Below are 17,782 nucleotides of genomic sequence, written 5' to 3' on the forward strand. Positions count from 1 at the left end.
TTAAATTTCAAGTCCCAAAGAATTCATAATGTGTTTTACACCAAATTTACATTTGCTATTTCTTAAGTTTACAGGAATCATTTATTATATTTATTGTTACATTTCCAAACTATCAACTCCATGTTAATACAAAGATGAACAAAAATGAAGTGCAAATAAACATGTAATGAGAATCAATTCTCAAAGTGCCGCTGAATACAACAATACAAGCAGTGCAAACAAATGAGCGGCCAGTTCTATGTATTGTCACACATGTGTGCCCACCTGGAGATGACCTTCCTGTCTCTGTGAGGTAAGTGATACCACTCTGAGACGAGAGGGGGCGCTCACACTGACTGTCTCTCCTTAGCCACCTGCAGCTCTGAGAAGAAACCAAATGAGGGGAACTGACTCAGCCACAGTGCCCAGAGCTGCCCCTGTCCTTCTGGGTGGGACTCTTGAAAAGCTGCTGGCCCCCCAGAGGATGGAGTTTGCTGTTGGACCCAGAAAATCAACATGAAGCAAACGCCATCGTGTTCACACAACTGCAAAGTAAATTTGTCTATTGGGCTGAAAAAATGTGTTTTGTTGGGCCATTGGGTCCACTTTTGTTTTGTTTCATTTGACTTCATTAAAGGGGGACACCCAGTTGGTGCCCCGACATTACAAAGCAACTTGTGCAGGTCTGTCCTCCAGTCACCATATCAGCAGACCAATATTGTCTGTTTGGATTATGTGTATTGTCCTTAATTATGTCCATTATATCTGTTCACCGTTGTAATTATCTATCACTTTATATAAAGTGATCAAGTGGGGTAGCTTGAAGAAGAGAGATGGTGAGTGTATTGACAAGCTGATCAGGTGAGCAGGATCTGTGGCTGGCATGGAAATGGACTCTCTGGTGACGGTGGCAGAGAGAAGGACACTGTGCAAGCTGCTATCTGTTATGGACAATGAACATCACCCACTATACACCACCATAATTAATCAGAGGAGTTTGTTTAGCGGTAGGCTGCTATCACAGAACTGCAATATGGACAGATACCAGAGATCTTTAGTCCTCAGAGCCATTAGACTCTTTAACTCTTCATAACAGGGGGTGGTGGTTGAGTTCTGGGCCTGACGCTCCTTCTCTCCTCCTAAGCTGTATTGACTGTATTAGCTGGGTACCACATCTGATATCTCACTATTGGCTCACTGCTCTAGAAGTTTTATTTTGTATTTTTTTGGTTATGGGTCACTTCAAACATGTTATCCTATCAGCATAAGTCATGTCACTTTATTTTATTTTACTTTAATGATATGTCACTTTAGTATTTGTCACATTAATATTATGTTTAATAGCATGTGCCACCTGTCACTTTGATAGTAGTATTATTGGCACAATTCTCACTGCACTGGCATTATTGTATGTAAAAACAACAAGACTTTATGTGCCACCTAAAACTGACATCTCCTCTGCTTACCATTTAAGTTCTCCTCAGCAAGACAAGAGACCACCGGCAAGGGCAGTCATCCTTCACATTGGCTTCTGCCCCAGCCACCTTAGCTGGTCACCGCTGAGGACCCCAAACTCAGCTTGTGTTCCCACCACAATCCCATGGTCTTCAGCAGTGTGCCTCGTGAGACCTTCTCCTAATGCCATCCCTCAGCCTTCAGCAGAAGCCCACTCGGTGCAGTTGGTCACTCTTGGTCCTTGGGCACACAGTAGGTTTTGACCTTACACCTTGAGTGCCGTGTGTTCACTCCTCTCACAGCCACTTCTTGACCTCCACTCCACTGCATCAGCTCAGCCACAATTCTGCATTTACTTTTTTTCTCATTTAACCTCCATCTCCATCTTTTCATTTTTCTTTCTGTTCAGTTGTGTTCTTGACTATCCTGCTCAGCTGATTTTAAACTCACTGGGGTGCAGGTGTCTAATTCCACACCCCAGAACACTAATGAGGACACTGGCTGAACCACACGTGTCTGCAGGTGTAAAGTGTGCAAATTCACCACCAACACTCCAGGGCTGCTCTGCTCCCCCACACGACCACATCCACCTACGCCCCTCTGAGTTCACCATTTTAATTTAAAAACCTGCACACAACCACTGACCCCTGACATGTGTCACCAAACAGCTTTGTATTTAGTAGTAAAGAGAATCACGCAGTGACCAGAGTGATCAGTGGGGCACAGGACTAGTGTGACAGGTGTCCTTAGTGACGTCAAATTATTCACATCTCCAGTCGGCCATTTGATTGTCTGCTGGCATTGAGGAAGACCCTGACTGACTGAACTGACAAAAGAAGGATTTGTGAGGCAGAGGGTTTGGACCTGTGATGACATCAGTGAAGACCATGTGTGTATAAAAATTTCAAAAAGGCGCTATATACTGATTATTGAGAAAGTCATGTGACAGCCTACACTTCTCATGTGGTGAGATTCTTGATTTAAATGTCCCACAAGAGACACAAGTGTGAGTTACAAACACAAGAGGGCGCCACTCCTCACACTGGAGTATCTCACTGACACCCCCACTGAGGTCACCTTCCCAGAATCCTCTCAGTGTCTCTGGACGTCTACTGCACATGATGTGTGTGTCCACCTGTCGGTCACTAAGCCCACTGACAGATATATGTCGATGTCCTGTGTAGACCTGGGGGTTATGTCTTGTAGAATGATGTCGGCCTGTTCAGTCCACTTGGCTATAATGGCGGTCACTTCCTGTGTCTCCCACCTTACTGTCCACACTGCCTTCAGTCCTATTCCTCTCCTCCCTGTCACCTTCTCTTTCTGTGTATGGCTGGCTGGTCATTTCTACTGCTGCTGTCCACCTTTCCTCCTGTTCCTCTGTCTGTCCTCCTCTCTCTCCTTCTCCTTATCCTCTGCCTTGTCCTCCTCTTTTATTCATCCTTTTCTTCATTCTGTTCATCTCCTTCTCTTGTCTCTCCTTATCTTTGTTATTCTATTCTTTTTGTCCTTATCTGCCACTTCAGTCCAGCTCTAGCTGTCCACTCCTCTTTGTCTTCTGTCACTTTAGTCGTCTCTTCTCCTCACACTGATTGTGTTTCTCCTCCTTATTGTATTTTAGTGATTTTAACAAACTTTAGTGAGGACATCAGAGGAGTGTAAGGAGGAAAGTGACACTGGAGGACAGGAACAAGTATGAGATTAAAATAAAGAATGGACAGCGTGGGCTTGTGGGACAAGAAATAAAACAACAGTCTGGACAGAGAGGATGAGGAGAGTGACCAGATTGGTGGAGGGGCTCAGGGTCACAATGCTGTCTTTATGAATTGAATTATTAAAGGAAATCTGCAGTTGTGTCACCTCACGTCCATCTGTCTGTCTATAAGGGACACTGCAGTCTGTCCTGATTAAACACAGCGTTTGTGTTGTGGGAGTGGAAAAGTCAGAAACATAATGTGACAAGAAATAAAATTAACGAGACACACACACACACACACACATAAACACACACACACTTGTGGTTCACTTACTGCAGTTTCACTAATTTGCAGTTTTCACTCCTCAGCCCCTCACACAGCTGATTCACTGCTGAATCCTCCATGTTGTTGTTGCTACTCAGGTCCAGTTCAGTCAGTCGTGAGTGTGGAGAAGAAAGAGCTGAGCAGAGAGCTGAGCAACATCTGGAGGTGAGATCACACCATGTCAGGCTGTGGAGATAAAGAGAGAGAAGTGAGGACATGAAGAGAGACAGACAAACAGACATAAAGACAGAAGGACAAACATCACAAAGGTTCAATGGCCACTTATCTTCTGACTTTTCACTGAAGTGCAGTGTGAACACGAGACTACTGCCATTCTTATAAAGTAAGGCACTATATACCTGACAGAGTCTCCTGCCTTCACGCTGGACTGACTGGTGCCAAGTCATTCAGACTGACATGTGGACATCAACACTGGATAAGAACGTCACAGACATGAGACTGACGGCGTCCTGCACTCATGTGACCAGATGGACTTGTCACAGGTGACCACGGGGTGAGGATGACAAACTGGAATTCTTGTCTGTCATTTACCACTTAGGATTGGCAGCTCTAGTGGTGACCAGCAGCAGGGACATTATACTCAAACTTTATAATGCACTAGTGAGACCACATCTGGAGTATTGTGTGCTGTTCTAGTCACCATGATATAAGAAAGACATAGCAGCACTTGAAGCTGTGCAGAGGAGAGCAAACAAGTGCATTATGGGACAGAAGAACATGTCCTTCTGTGACAGACTCAGAGAATTAAACCTGTTTATCTGAGCAGAGGAGACTGTGTGGGGACCTCATCCAGGTATTTAAAATCCTCAAAGGCATTGATAAAGGAGATCCTGCAGAATTCTTTCAGCTTAAGGGTGAATCACATACTTGAGGACAGCAGTGGAAATTAAAAGAAAGTGCATTTAGGACTGAAGCCAGGAAGAACTTCAATATGCAAAGAGTTGTGTGACTCTGAAACAAACTAGTAAGACATGGAGTTGAAGCAGAAACCTTGATGAGTTTTAAGAAGAATCTGGATGAGCTATTGGGACAGCTTAGTTATTAACTAAACACACGGCTTTGATGGACTGAATGGTCTCCTCTCGTTTGTCAAATGTCTTATGTTCTTATGTCACTTTGCTTCATCTCTTGTATGACCCCTTGTAGAGCACCAAGACTCATGTGAGGCTCCTGTTTGTAGACTTCTCTTCAGAATTTAACACCATTCAGCCTCACCTTCTTGCAGAGAGACTTATTAAAGAATTTAATTTCAACTTCAGTTTGGTAGGATGGCTGATTGACTTTTTAAGCGATAGGACTTGAAGAGTGAAAGTCAATGGCTGTCTGTCTGACATGTTGTCCTCATCCACAGGTCCCCTCATGTCTGTTCTTTCTCCTCGTTTGTACTCCTCTACACTAGTGGTGGTCTCAGTAAATTTGAGGACAGGTTCATCTTAATATGTGCTGATGACTCAGTGATTGTTAGCCTACTGAGTGTGAATGAAACCAGTCCTGGTCTAGTGGGAGATGACTTTGTGAACTGGTATAATGAGTCTTTTCTAAACCTCAATGTTACAAAAACTAATGAACTAATAAACTTAGAAGCAGCACCAGTCACCAACAAGGAACAATCACCAAAGAGTAGGCAGTGGAGATCATTTACAGTTATAAATATCTGAGGACAATCAAAGACTCACAGCTGACTTTTAAGGGAAGCACAGAATCCATCGGCACAAAGGGACAGCAGCAGCTCCACCGTTGTGGATTACAGGGGTGTGTACAGCCGTCCTGACCACAACACAGACATGCTGGGTACAAACTGCCACACAGCACACCTTTATTAATAGGTGGAGAAGCTTTGCTTCTTTGCTTCCTACGAAGAACACAATGTCCTCAAGACAAAAACATAGTTTCTTTCTTTCTTTCTTTCTTTCTTTCTTTCTTTCTTTCTTTCTTTCTTTCTTTCTTTCTTTCTTTCTTTCTTTCTTTCTTTCTTTCTTTCTTTCTTTCTTTCTTTCTTAGTTTATTAAACTCCTGGGTGTGCTCCAGGAGGATCATCAGTATTTCCTGGACTCACTCCCAGGTGTGGTGGAAGTCCACTTTAGGGCTCTGCAGCTCCCCCTGGCACCCCTCACAGAACCCAACAGGGCTTCACCAAACTCCAAGTCCCATCGTGCCCTGCGGGAATCAGTGATGTCACAGCCATCCAGAAGGGCTGCCCTCTAGTGTCCCAGAGGAGGTAGTGCCTCACAGTTGCTCTCTCCCCCTGTCCTTTGTGGAAAATGAATATTCTCTTTGTTCCTTTGTACTAATCCTTGTCTAAGGAGTTAAGCAGAAGAAAGCTTTAAAAACATGCTTTGCTGAGCAAATAGAGAAAATATTTGTCAGAAGGACTCAAGGTCTAAGCTTCCACACTGAGACTGCCTTATCACGTTTTCCCTTTGTTTACATCTGAACGCCATAACAAGGAGCCAAGGAATCAAGTTGCACAAGGAGCATTGAAGGGGCTCAAGGATTGTGTATAATAAAGTGTTGACTGTTGCATTTTCATAATGAATATTAAATCACGCATTCTAGGGGTATAAAAACTTGCCCCACCCAAAAAACAGTTGTTCAGAAGAGCCATGACGCTGTCATGTAATACTGATTGCCTGCTTTTCTGAAACCTGCTCACTGTGACGATGTGAAAATAAAGCTGCTATTTAACCACACCTGCTCTCTTGTCTACGTGATCGCCCACACCTTCCAGCCAGGTAATGGCCAACGCCGCTTGTCACATTGTTTAAGGAAGCCGAGTCTTTGTAATGTGAGTCCTTCCATGATTACACTCTTTTATAAATCTCGTATTGAGTCTGTTTGTATTTATAAACTGCTAGCCTGGTTTGGAAATCTTAATGTCAAAAAAAAAAAGAGAATAACAAAACTGTAAAATGGAGCATTAAAATAACAAGGACTGGACAGTCTAATATCACAGACATGTTTAACAAGCAAGTGTTACAGACAGCAGAGGGTCTTCTGTCAGACACGACTCATTCGCCACATTCGCAATTCCAGGTTTCACCATCAGGTCACAGGTTCAAGGTTCAGAGGATAAAAGGCAACCAGTTCAAATTCTGTTTCACTCCAACTGCTATTAATCTTTAAAATGAATTCAGTTTTAATAAACACCCACATCCTTACATCAGGGAATGATGAAGAGCAGCATTTGCATCGATCATCAGTTCAGACAAAATGTTGGTTTAATTCTGATGTCAAATATGTTCTACCAGAAGTATTACACTCACTGCTATATTTTATTTATTTCTGATAAGTTTATGTTTGATGGCTGTGTACTTTGTGATGTGTTCTTAACATTATGTTGTGGTCTCCTCAGAAAAACCTGATGAAAAACTAAATTACCCTCTTAGGACAATAAAACTGAATTGAATTGAAGACCCTTTGTCTGATTTGTAGGACTCCATGCAGAATGAGGGCCACTGCTGGACACTGGAGAGCTTGATACTCGACTGTTTATCCTGATGGACTCTCCTGATGTCACACTAACCAGACGATGAGGACACTCTGTGTGTTTATTGTGACACTGTTAAGGACACAGACTGGACTGGACTTTAGGATCAATGACATAATGTACAGTGCGGATAACACTGACATGTGACACTTCTGTCCTCAGCCATTCAGATCTGACATACTGACCAGTGCCATTGACCAGCTGACCTCCATCACTAAAGATCTCAGTGGTGTTGAGTTCAGTTATTTTAGTCCTTCTACTAACTTGTCATAAAGCAGGAAAACAAACTTCAACATAAAACATCAGATAGAGTTAAAGTTCAACCTACAATATAATCTTAGTAACAATCCCTGTAAATAATACTAAGCATGACGTCACATACACAAGAACCTCAGATGTTGTGCCACTTCATTCACTCACTTCATTACAGACATATGACAATTGATCAGCCTTATTACTGGGGTGTAGAAACTGCTCTTAAATCTCACTGTTCAGATGTTCATAGTTCAGTAGCACCTGTCTGATGGAAGGAGGGAGACAAATGTCCATGCTGTGTGACTGGGGCCCTTTATGATTTGTTTTGCCTTTCCTGTAGAAGTCTTGGCATCATGGATGAAGTTTCTTCCAAGATGACAGATGAAACACATCAAAATTCAAACTCTGAGGTTGCAGGTTTAAAAATTCTACCACTGACACTTTGTGACCACAAGAGAGTCACTTCACCTGCCTGTACAAAAAGAAAGAAATGGAGCCAATTGAACATCAGATGTTGTGTGTCACCTCTGATAAAGGCATCAGTCAAACAGGAAGTGATATCAAAAATAACAATCAGCCTGATCTGCAGGTCTTCAAGTCCCCTGCTCAGCTCTGCCCTCTGTTGGTGAAGCCCTGTCACTGCCCGCTTTGTATTTATTTTCAGTTCACAGTTCTTTTCCCTTCTCCTACTCCTCTTTTCCCAAGTCCTCAGTTCCCATTTCCTTTTCTTTCTCCCATTCCTACCATTTCCCATAATGCCTTGTGTCTCTGCTGACAAGTCAGTTGTTTGTTCGTTTAGTTGAATGCAATTTGTGGTGTTTGGTAAACTCAGATCACTGACTGTGGACTCAGGTTCAACATCAGTCACCATTAGTCCATCCAAGTTACTAATCTGCTTATCCTGAGCAGGGTCAAGGGACAGCTGGAGTCTATCCCAGCATGCATCAGGCACAAGGCTGGAACAACACCTGGACAGGAAACCAGTCCATCACAGGGTGAACACACACACACACACACACACACACACACACACACACACACACAGATCAGTTAATCATCACCAATCCACCTAACATGAAGACCTTTGGACTGTTAAAGGAGACCAGAGTTGCTGGAGGAAACCCATACAGACTCTAGGAGGACATGCAGACTCCATGCTGTGGTTGGCTGGTAACTCCTACTGATGCTGTCAGCCTTTCTTCCTGTTCTTTTGTATGTCCAGCTCTCACTCCTTCTCCTAATCTGGTCAGCTGTTCTGTCCCCATTCACAGTGTTTCACCTTCTGATTCTGTTTCAGTGACTTTAACAAACTTTAGTGAGGACATCAGAAGAGTGTGAGGGAGGAAAGTGACAAAGGAGGATGGGGGACAAGATTAAGTGTGGCATTGTGGGACAAGAAAGAAAGTTAAAGACTGGATGGAGTGAACGGCGACAGTGGCCACTGTGGAGGAGGGTCTCAGGGTCACAATGCTGCCTTAATTTATTTACTGCGAGTCCACCTCACGTCCATCTGTCTGTCTGTCCAAATCTGACACTGTAGTCTGTCCTGATTAAACACAGCGTTTGTACTGTGGGGGTAAAACAGTCAGAGCCATAAAGTCAGCAGAAATACAATTCAACAAAACACACACACACACACTCTCTCTCACAAAGACTCACACACACACACACACACACACACACTCTTGTTGTTCACTTACTCCAGGTTCTCTAGTTTGCAGTTTTCACTCCTCAGCCCCTCACACAGCTGATTCACTCCTGAATTTTTCATGTTGTTGTTTCTGCTCAGGTTCAGTTTAGTCAGTCGTGAGTGTGGAGAAGAAAGAGCTGAAGAGAGAGCTGAGCAACATCTGGAGGTGAGATCACACCATGTCAGGCTGTGGAGATAAAGAGAGAGAAGTGAGGACATGAGGAGAGACAAACAGACATACAGACAGACAAACAACACAAAGGTTCAATGGCCACTTATCTTCTGACTTTTCACTGAAGTGCAGTGTGAACACGAGACTACTGCCATTCTTATAAAGTAAGGCGCTATATACCTGACAGGGTCTCCTGCCTTCATGCTGGACTGACTGGTGCCAAGTCATTCAGACTGACATGTGGACATCAACACTGGATAAGAACGTCACAGACATGAGACTGACGGCATCCTGCACTCATGTGACCAGATGGACTTGTCACAGGTGACCATGGGGTGAGGATGACAAACTGGAATTCTTGTCTGTCATTTACCACTCAGGATTGGCAGCTCTAGTGGTGACCAGCAGCAGGGACATTATACTCAAACTATATAATGCACTAGTGAGACCACATCTGGAGTATTCTGTGCAGTTCTGGTCACCCTGACATAAAAAAGACATAGCAGCACTTGAAGCTGTGCAGAGGAGAGCAACCAAGTACATCATGGGACAGAAGAACATGTCCTACTGTGACAGACTCAGTGAATTAAACTTGTTTATCTGAGCAGAGGAGACTGTGTGGGGACCTCATCCAGGTATTTAAAATCCTCAAAGGCATTGATAAAGGAGATCCTGCAGAATTCTTTCAGCTTAAGGGTGAATCACATACTTGAGGACAGCAGTGGAAATTAAAAGAAAGTGCATTTAGGACTGAAGCCAGGAAGAACTTCAATATGCAAAGAGTTGTGTGACTCTGAAACAAACTAGTAAGACATGGAGTTGAAGCAGAAACCTTGATGAGTTTAAAGAAGAATCTGGATGAGCTATTGGGACAGCTTAGTTATTAACTAAACACACGGCTTTGATGGACTGAATGGTCTCCTCTCGTTTGTCAAATGTCTTATGTTCTTATGTCACTTTGCTTCATCTCTTGTATGACCCCTTGTAGAGCACCAAGACTCATGTGAGGCTCCTGTTTGTAGACTTCTCTTCAGCCTTTAACACCATTCAGCCTCACCTTCTTGCAGAGAGACTTATTAAAGAATATAATTTCAACTTCAGTTTGGTAGGATGGCTGATTGACTTTTTAAGCGATAGGACTTGAAGAGTGAAAGTCAATGGCTGTCTGTCTGACATGTTGTCCTCATCCACAGGTCCCCTCATGTCTGTTCTTTCTCCTCGTTTGTACTCCTCTACACTAGTGGTGGTCTCAGTAAATTTGAGGAAAGGTTCATCTTAATATGTGCTGATGACTCAGTGATTGTTAGCCTACTGAGTGTGAATGAAACCAGTCTTGGTCCAGTGGGAGATGACTTTGTGAACTGGTGTGATGAGTCTTTTCTAAACCTCAATGTTACAAAAACTAATGAACTAATAAACTTAGAAGCAGCACCAGTCACCAACAAGAAACAATCACCAAAGAGCAGGCAGTGGAGATCATTTACAGTTATAAATATCTGAGGACAATCAAAGACTCACAGCTGACTTTTAAGGGAAGCACAGAAGCCATCGGCACAAAGGAACAGCAGCAGCTCCACCGTTGTGGATCACAGGGGTGTGTACAGCCGTCCTGACCACAACACAGACATGCTGGGTACAAACTGCCACACAGCACACCTTTATTTATAGGCAGGGAAGCTTTGCTTCTTTGCTTCCTATGAAGAACACAATGTCCTCAAGACAAAAACATAGTTTCTTTCTTTCTTTCTTTCTTTCTTTCTTTCTTTCTTTCTTTCTTTCTTTCTTTCTTTCTTTCTTTCTTTCTTTCTTTCTTTCTTTCTTTCTTAGTTTATTAAACTCCTGGGTGTGCTCCAGGTGGATCATCAGTATTTCCTGGACTCACTCCCAGGTGTGGTGGAAGTCCACTTTAGGGCTCTGCAGCTCCCCCTGGCACCCCTCACAGAACCCAACAGGGCTTCACCAAACTCCAAGTCCCATCGTGCCCTGCGGGAATCAGTGATGTCACAGCCATCCAGAAGGGCTGCCCTCTAGTGTCCCAGAGGAGGTAGTGCCTCACAGTTGCTCTCTCCCCCTGTCCTTCCAGCCAGGTAATGGCCAACGCTGCCTGTCACATTGTTTAAGGAAGCCGAGTCTTTATAATGTGAGTCCTTCCATGATGACACTCTTTTATAAATCTCATATTGAGTCTGTTTGTATTTATAAACTGCTAGCCTGGTTTGGAAATCTTAATGTCAAAAACAAAAAGAGAATAAACCAACTGTAAAATGGAGCAGTAAAATAACAAGGACTGGACAGTCCAATCTCACAGACGTGTTTAACAAGCAAGTGTTACAGACAGCAGAGGGTCTTCTGTCAGACACGACTCGTCCGCCACATTCGCAATTCCGGGTTTCACCATCAGGTCACAGGTTCAAGGTTCAGAGGATAAAAGGCAACCAGTTCTGTTTCAATCCAACTGCTATTAATCTTTAAAATAAATTCAGTTTTAATAAACACCCACATCTTAAACCATGAGATGATGAAGAGCAGCATTTGCACCAATCATCAGTTAAGAGTAAATGTTGGTTTAATTCTGATGTCTAATATGTTCTAACAGAAGTATTACACTCACTGATATATTTAATTTATTTGTGCTAAGTTTATGTTTGATGGCTGTGTACTTTGTGACGTGTCCTTAACATTATGTTGTGGTCTCCTCTGTAAAACCTGATGAAAAACTAAACTACCCTCTTAGGACAATAAAACTGAATTGAATTGAAGAGACTTTGTCTGATTTGTAGGACGCCATGCAGAATGAGGGTCACTGCTGGACACTGGAGAGCTTGATACTCGACTGTTTATCCTGATGGACTCTCCTGATGTCACACTAACCAGACGATGAGGACACTCTGTGTGTTTATTGTGACACCATTAAGGACACTGACTGGACTGGACTTTAGGATCAATGACATGATGGACATGTGACACTGCTGTCCTCGGCCATTCAGACCTGACATGCTGACCGGTGCCATTGACCAGCTGACCTCCATCACTAAAGATCTCAGTGGTGTTGAGTTCAGTTATTTTAGTCCTTCTACTAATTTGTCATAAAGCAGGAAAACAAACTTCAACATAAAACATCAGATAGAGTTAAAGTTCAACCTTCAATCTAATCTTAGTAACAATCCCAGTAAATAATACTAAGCATGACGTCACATACACAAGAACCTCAGATGTTGTGCCACTTCATTCACTCACTTCATTACAGTCATATGACAGTTGATCAGCCTTATTACTGGGGTGTAGAAACTGCTCTTAAATCTCACAGTTCAGGTGTTCATAGTTCAGTAGCACCTGTCTGATGGAAGGAGGGAGACAAATGTCCATGCTGTGTGACTGGGGCCCTTTATGTTTTGTTTTGCCTTTCCTAAAGAAGTCTTGGCATAATGGATGAAGTTTATTCCAAGATGACAGATCAAACACATCAAACTTCAAACTCTGAGGTTGCAGGTTTAAAAATTCTACCACTGACACTGTGTGAGCACAAGAGAGTCACTTCACCTGCCTGTGCAACAGGAAAGAAATGGAGCCAATTGAACATCAAACGTTGTGTGTCACCTCTGATAAAGGCATCAGTCAAACAGGAAGTGATAATAAAAATAACAATCAGCCTGATCTGCAGGTCTTCAAGTCCCCTGCTCAGCTCTGCCCTCTAGTGGTGAAGCCCTGTCACTGCCCGCTTTGTATTTATTTCCAGCTCTCAGTTCTTTTCCCTTCTCCTACTCCTCTTTTCCCAAGTCCTCAGTTCCCGTTTCCTTTTCTTTCTCCCATTCCTTCCGTTTCCCATAATGCCTTGTGTCTCTGCTGACCAGTCAGTTGTTTGTTCATTCAGTTGAATGCAATTTGTGGTGTTTGGTAAACTCAGATCATTGACTGTGGACTCAGGTTCAACATCAGTCACCATTAGTCCATCCAAGTTACTAATCTGCTTATCCTGAGCAGGGTTAAGGAACAGCTGGAGTCTATCCCAGCATGCATCAGGCACAAGGCTGGAACAACACCTGAACAGGAAGCCAGTCCATCACAGGGTGAACACACACACACACACACACACACACACACACACACACACACACACACAGATCAGTTAATCATCACCAATCCACCTAACATGAAGACCTTTGGACTGTTAAAGGAGACCAGAGTTGCTGGAGGATACCCATACAGACTCTAGGAGGACATGCAGACTCCATGCTGTGGTTGGCTGGTAACTCCTACTGCTGCTGTCAGCCTTTCTTCCTTTTCTTTTGTATGTCCAGCTCTCACTCCTTCTCCTAATCTTGTTTTATTTCTCTTTTGACTTTTCTCTCTTTCTCTCCTTTTCTTGTCTCCCCTTATCTCTGATGTCCTACACTCATTGTTCTGTCACCTCAGTCCTCCTCCAGTTTGTCCACAGCCACTCTGGTCAACTCTTCTGTCCCCACTCTCAGTGTTTCTCCTTCTTATTCTGTTTCAGTGACTTTAACAAACTTTAGTGAGGACATCAGAGGAGTGTGAGGGAGGAAAGTGACAAAGGAGGATGGGGGACAAGATTAAGTGTGGCATTGTGGGACAAGAAAGAAAATTAAACACTGGATGGAGAGAACGGTGACAGTGGCCACTGTGAGGGAGGATCTCAGGGTCACAATGCTGCCTTAATTTATTTACTGCAAGTCCACCTCACGTCCATCTGTCCGTCTGTCCAAATCTGACACTGTAGTCTGTCCTGATTAAACACAGCGTTTGTACTGTGGGGGTAAAACAGTCAGAGCCATAAAGTCAGCAGAAATACAATTCAGCAAAACACACACACACACACTCTCTCTCACAAAGACTCACACACACTCACACACACTCTTGTTGTTCACTTACTCCAGGTTCTCTAGTTTGCAGTTTTCAGTCCTCAGCCCCTCACACAGCTGATTCACTCCTGAGTCCTCCATGTTGTTATTTCTGCTCAGGTTCAGTTCAGTCAGTCGTGAGTGTGGAGAAGAAAGAGCTGAGGAGAGAGCTGAGCAACAGCTGGAGTTGAGACGACAATACTCGAGGCTGTGGAGAAGAAGAGAGAGCAGTGAGGACATGATGACAGACAGACAGACCGTCGGTGGTCTCAATAAGTGACATGATGACTACAAGCAGAGCTGGTTGCTCAGGTGTGTCACTGAACAGCAGGCTGCTGCTAGCACTTGAACTGAAACACAATGCTGCCCTTCAAGGCGCTATATACCTGAAGCATCTTTTGTCTGTCAGGTCACCCTGAGTGATGAGAGGACGTCAGCCGTCACACTGGACAGGAGTGTCACACAGCAGGAATGACCTTGTCCTCCACTTGAGTGTTCAGTTGCTCTTCTCTGAGTTGGTGACAGCCGAGTGACAAACTCAGATTTCTGTCCATCATTCAGGACTCAGGGTGAGGACACAACTGAAATGATTGACAGGAGACCATTTACAAATGTCAGCCTCTCCAGATGTGCAGTGACAGCAGCTGTTAATCAGTCAGCCTTTATTTTATAGAGCGCTAGTCACAAACTAACAACACAAACAAGAGGACAAATAAACACAACGAGCACAAAGATCCATATTACTAACCGAGAATGCTAAACCGGATGATGGACGCAGGCACATCCGGCAATGGGCCGTAGCTGCAAAAAGACGTACTGCGCAGGCGCAAAAAGAGTCCGCGAGGGTCGGCTGAGGAGCCGAGAAAGGCGGACAAATGAGGGCGAGAGAGGCGGATGAGGGGCCGCGAGAGGCGGACAAGACCACAGAAAAAAAGGAGTGAGCACAGGAAAAATGGAGAAATGAGGAAACGCAGGCAAAGCACGAAACACATTGCACACGAGACTAGACCCAAAAAAAAAAAAAAGAGGCTCGCGCACAACAGCAAGGCACCCCCCCCCCCACAGGCACCGGACGGGACACACACCAAGAGGGGGATTCACAAGCCCATGGAACACAAAAAAAAGAACACAAAACCACCCCACAGACCCTACAAGCAAGGGACGTGACACACACAAAGAGGGGGATTCAACAAGACACAGGAACACAAAAAGAAAGAAGACGCTCGCGCAACAACAATCCTCAACCCAACCCCCACCCCCCCCACACACACACATCCATAAGAAGTGACACCCAAAGCCACATATTCTAAAGTGAACATCAACACCTTCACACTAGACAGCACAGGTGTCAGCATAGGTGGATCTCCTTACAATAAAGCACTATTAACCGTTCAACTGCAGAAAAGGAAACATATTAACAGTGACTGCGATCCTCCTTATTACTTATCCATATTTCGCATGCTGAGAAAGAAACAAGTCATGAATACACGGTCACGGGTACAAAACGAAAAGGAAAGGATAACAGGAACAAACACACGAACACGAAAGAAACAACAAAATAGACGGCTATGCAGCATAGGTGGATCTCATTACAATAAGGCACTATTAACCGTTCAACCGCAGAAAAGGCTCCATATTAACAGTGAGTGCAATACTCCTTATTACTTATCCATATTTCTAAAAGAAAAAATGTCTCGACTCCAAAAATGCAAAGCTCAACTAAAGCTTCTAACTAACGATGTACCTAAAAGTAATAACTTTATGAACTGCATTAGATCCTACAATAGTTCATTTGCTTTTGCATCTACCGGAGTAAATATCAGGCCACCAAAAGGCAATGGCCCATACTGCTTTCCCATATGTGCACAAATACTGCATCGCATTGGAACAGTGCACCCTGAAACAAATCAACAACGCAAATATGCACAAATCTACATCCTAGATCCACATGACACAATCTATCAATCAAAGTGTTGCATCGCAACAGTCACGGATTCAAAACGAAACACCTCCCGTCTCAGACATACGTTAACGGCAGCGAAGGCTACAACGGGCTTCTCACACAGCACAGGCAAATCGATTACAGCTCCAAAACAACACGTCCCAAATACTGGACATACAACGACGCGCCTCTCAAACGGCACAAGCAAAACATACACCAGGAAAATTCATTCGAATTAACGAATGTCATTTGCAATCATTGTCATTCAGTTCACTTCCCTGAAGAAACAACTGGCAATACAAGTTATACATTTACACGTTGTTGTCAAAAGGTTCAAATTAGACTGCCTTCTTTACATTCATATCCTGAATATCTACAGAAGCTTATAACTGACGATGTACCTGAAAGTGAAATCTTTATCAACTGCATTAGATCCTACAAATCGGTATCCACTATGAACATTAATGGTGGCACTGCACGTGACATCCGTCTTGAAAAAATGTTGTTTATTGATGAATGTACAATGGCATGAAGTCACTTACTCAACACCATTCATAAACTTCTACAAACGTTTATGAATAATAATATTCGATTTGGAGGAAAGGTACTTTTATGAGGAGGAGATTTTAGACAGTGATTGGCTATTCTTCCAGATGCCATGCACTCAGCTATTGTTCAGTGCACCTTAAAATACGCAGACAATTGGCATTGCTTTCAAAAGATACAGTTAGTAAAAAAGATACGATGTCCAGAACCAGATCATAACAATTGGTTATTACAACTGAGAGATGGTACACTCACCAATACAGCTGGACTTCAGGCACATATTATTACAATTCCTCAAGCCTTTATCTGCGACGACTTAGTTACAGAGAGATTTGGAACAGCAATCTCATTAGACCAAATGCCCCTTTTAACACAACGCACTATATTATGTCCAAAAAATATTAATGTGGAAAACATAAATACCCAAGTCATTCCATTACTTCCTGGAGAGACACAACTCTTTCTAAGCTCTGACAAACTTGACTCTGATCACGACAATAACCATCTTAAATGACCTTACAGTTCTGAGCTGGAATTACCTTTTACACTTAAACGGCGTGTACAAAGAAATTTTCAAATAAACCTTTACACTGTGCCACACACTTTATTGTTTGCTTTCTATTTGCATCATCTACACCGTCACACTATTCTATATCTCATTCATACATCACGCTCTTTGTCATTCCCAACACCAGGGGTTGGCGAGCGAAGCGAGCAGGGGGCGGAGCCCCCTAGTAAATAAGAGACAAGGGAGAGGTGACAGGAGAGGTGATGGGACACGGGAGGACATGACAGTCCAGTCCAGGAGGGACACACAGAGGGTCACCGGCTGTTCACAGTGATGCTCCACTCTGTCCAGTCATCTTCTCTAAGGCCTATCAACCACCTAAGCTCAATGGACAAACTCCACTCAGCCAGCTGGTGACATGGGTTCAAGGTGACGGGCTTGTTGTGTCATAGCGAGGATCTCTCTTACTGTCACTGCACACACCAGCTGTCACGGACACAGTGGACTGAAGAGCTTTGGTGGTCAGTAGGAAGTTTGGACCCTGGACAGGCACCCACTGTTCATGTCCAATTAAGCACAATATTAAAAAACTGAATAATAAATAACAGAGGATGAAATAATAAGATACAGAAAAATCTAAATCAAATGAAAAATTAAAATGTGTTTGAGTGTCTCTGTGACAAAGTGGACAAATGGACGCAGTTTACAAATTAGAATTTGTGTGCAAATATTGATGAAGACATTCCAGATATAAAATATGAAGAGAGACAAAGCCATCCCCTTTATTTTATAGCGCCTTGCAATCCAAAGTCACTTTACATGTCCAGCTCTCTCCTTGTATTCTTAC

The 17,782-nt window shown here is 43.4% G+C and overlaps 2 protein-coding genes and 1 long non-coding RNA gene across 3 annotated transcripts in view; 1 reads left to right on the plus strand and 2 right to left on the minus strand.

Annotated features, from left to right (window-relative positions):
* The window catches only part of LOC127526404 (NACHT, LRR and PYD domains-containing protein 3-like), a 32,407-nt gene extending 28,772 nt beyond the window's left edge, over positions 1–3,635 (minus strand). Inside the window, exon 1 of the mRNA XM_051921835.1 lies at positions 3,465–3,635. Within this exon, the coding sequence (XP_051777795.1) occupies positions 3,465–3,535 (71 nt within the window). The 5' untranslated portion in view covers positions 3,536–3,635. The remainder of the gene's footprint in view (positions 1–3,464) is intronic.
* Positions 1–17,782, plus strand: part of LOC114643290 (NACHT, LRR and PYD domains-containing protein 12-like) — a 547,995-nt gene that overhangs the window by 193,320 nt on the left and 336,893 nt on the right. The gene's annotated exons all lie outside the window — the stretch shown is intronic.
* LOC127526405 (uncharacterized) overlaps positions 1–17,782 on the minus strand; it is a 272,184-nt gene that overhangs the window by 64,290 nt on the left and 190,112 nt on the right. The window lies entirely within an intron of this gene.

This window comes from Erpetoichthys calabaricus, assembly GCF_900747795.2.
Source record: "Erpetoichthys calabaricus chromosome 1 unlocalized genomic scaffold, fErpCal1.3 SUPER_1_unloc_26, whole genome shotgun sequence".
Classification (NCBI taxonomy): domain Eukaryota; kingdom Metazoa; phylum Chordata; class Cladistia; order Polypteriformes; family Polypteridae; genus Erpetoichthys; species Erpetoichthys calabaricus.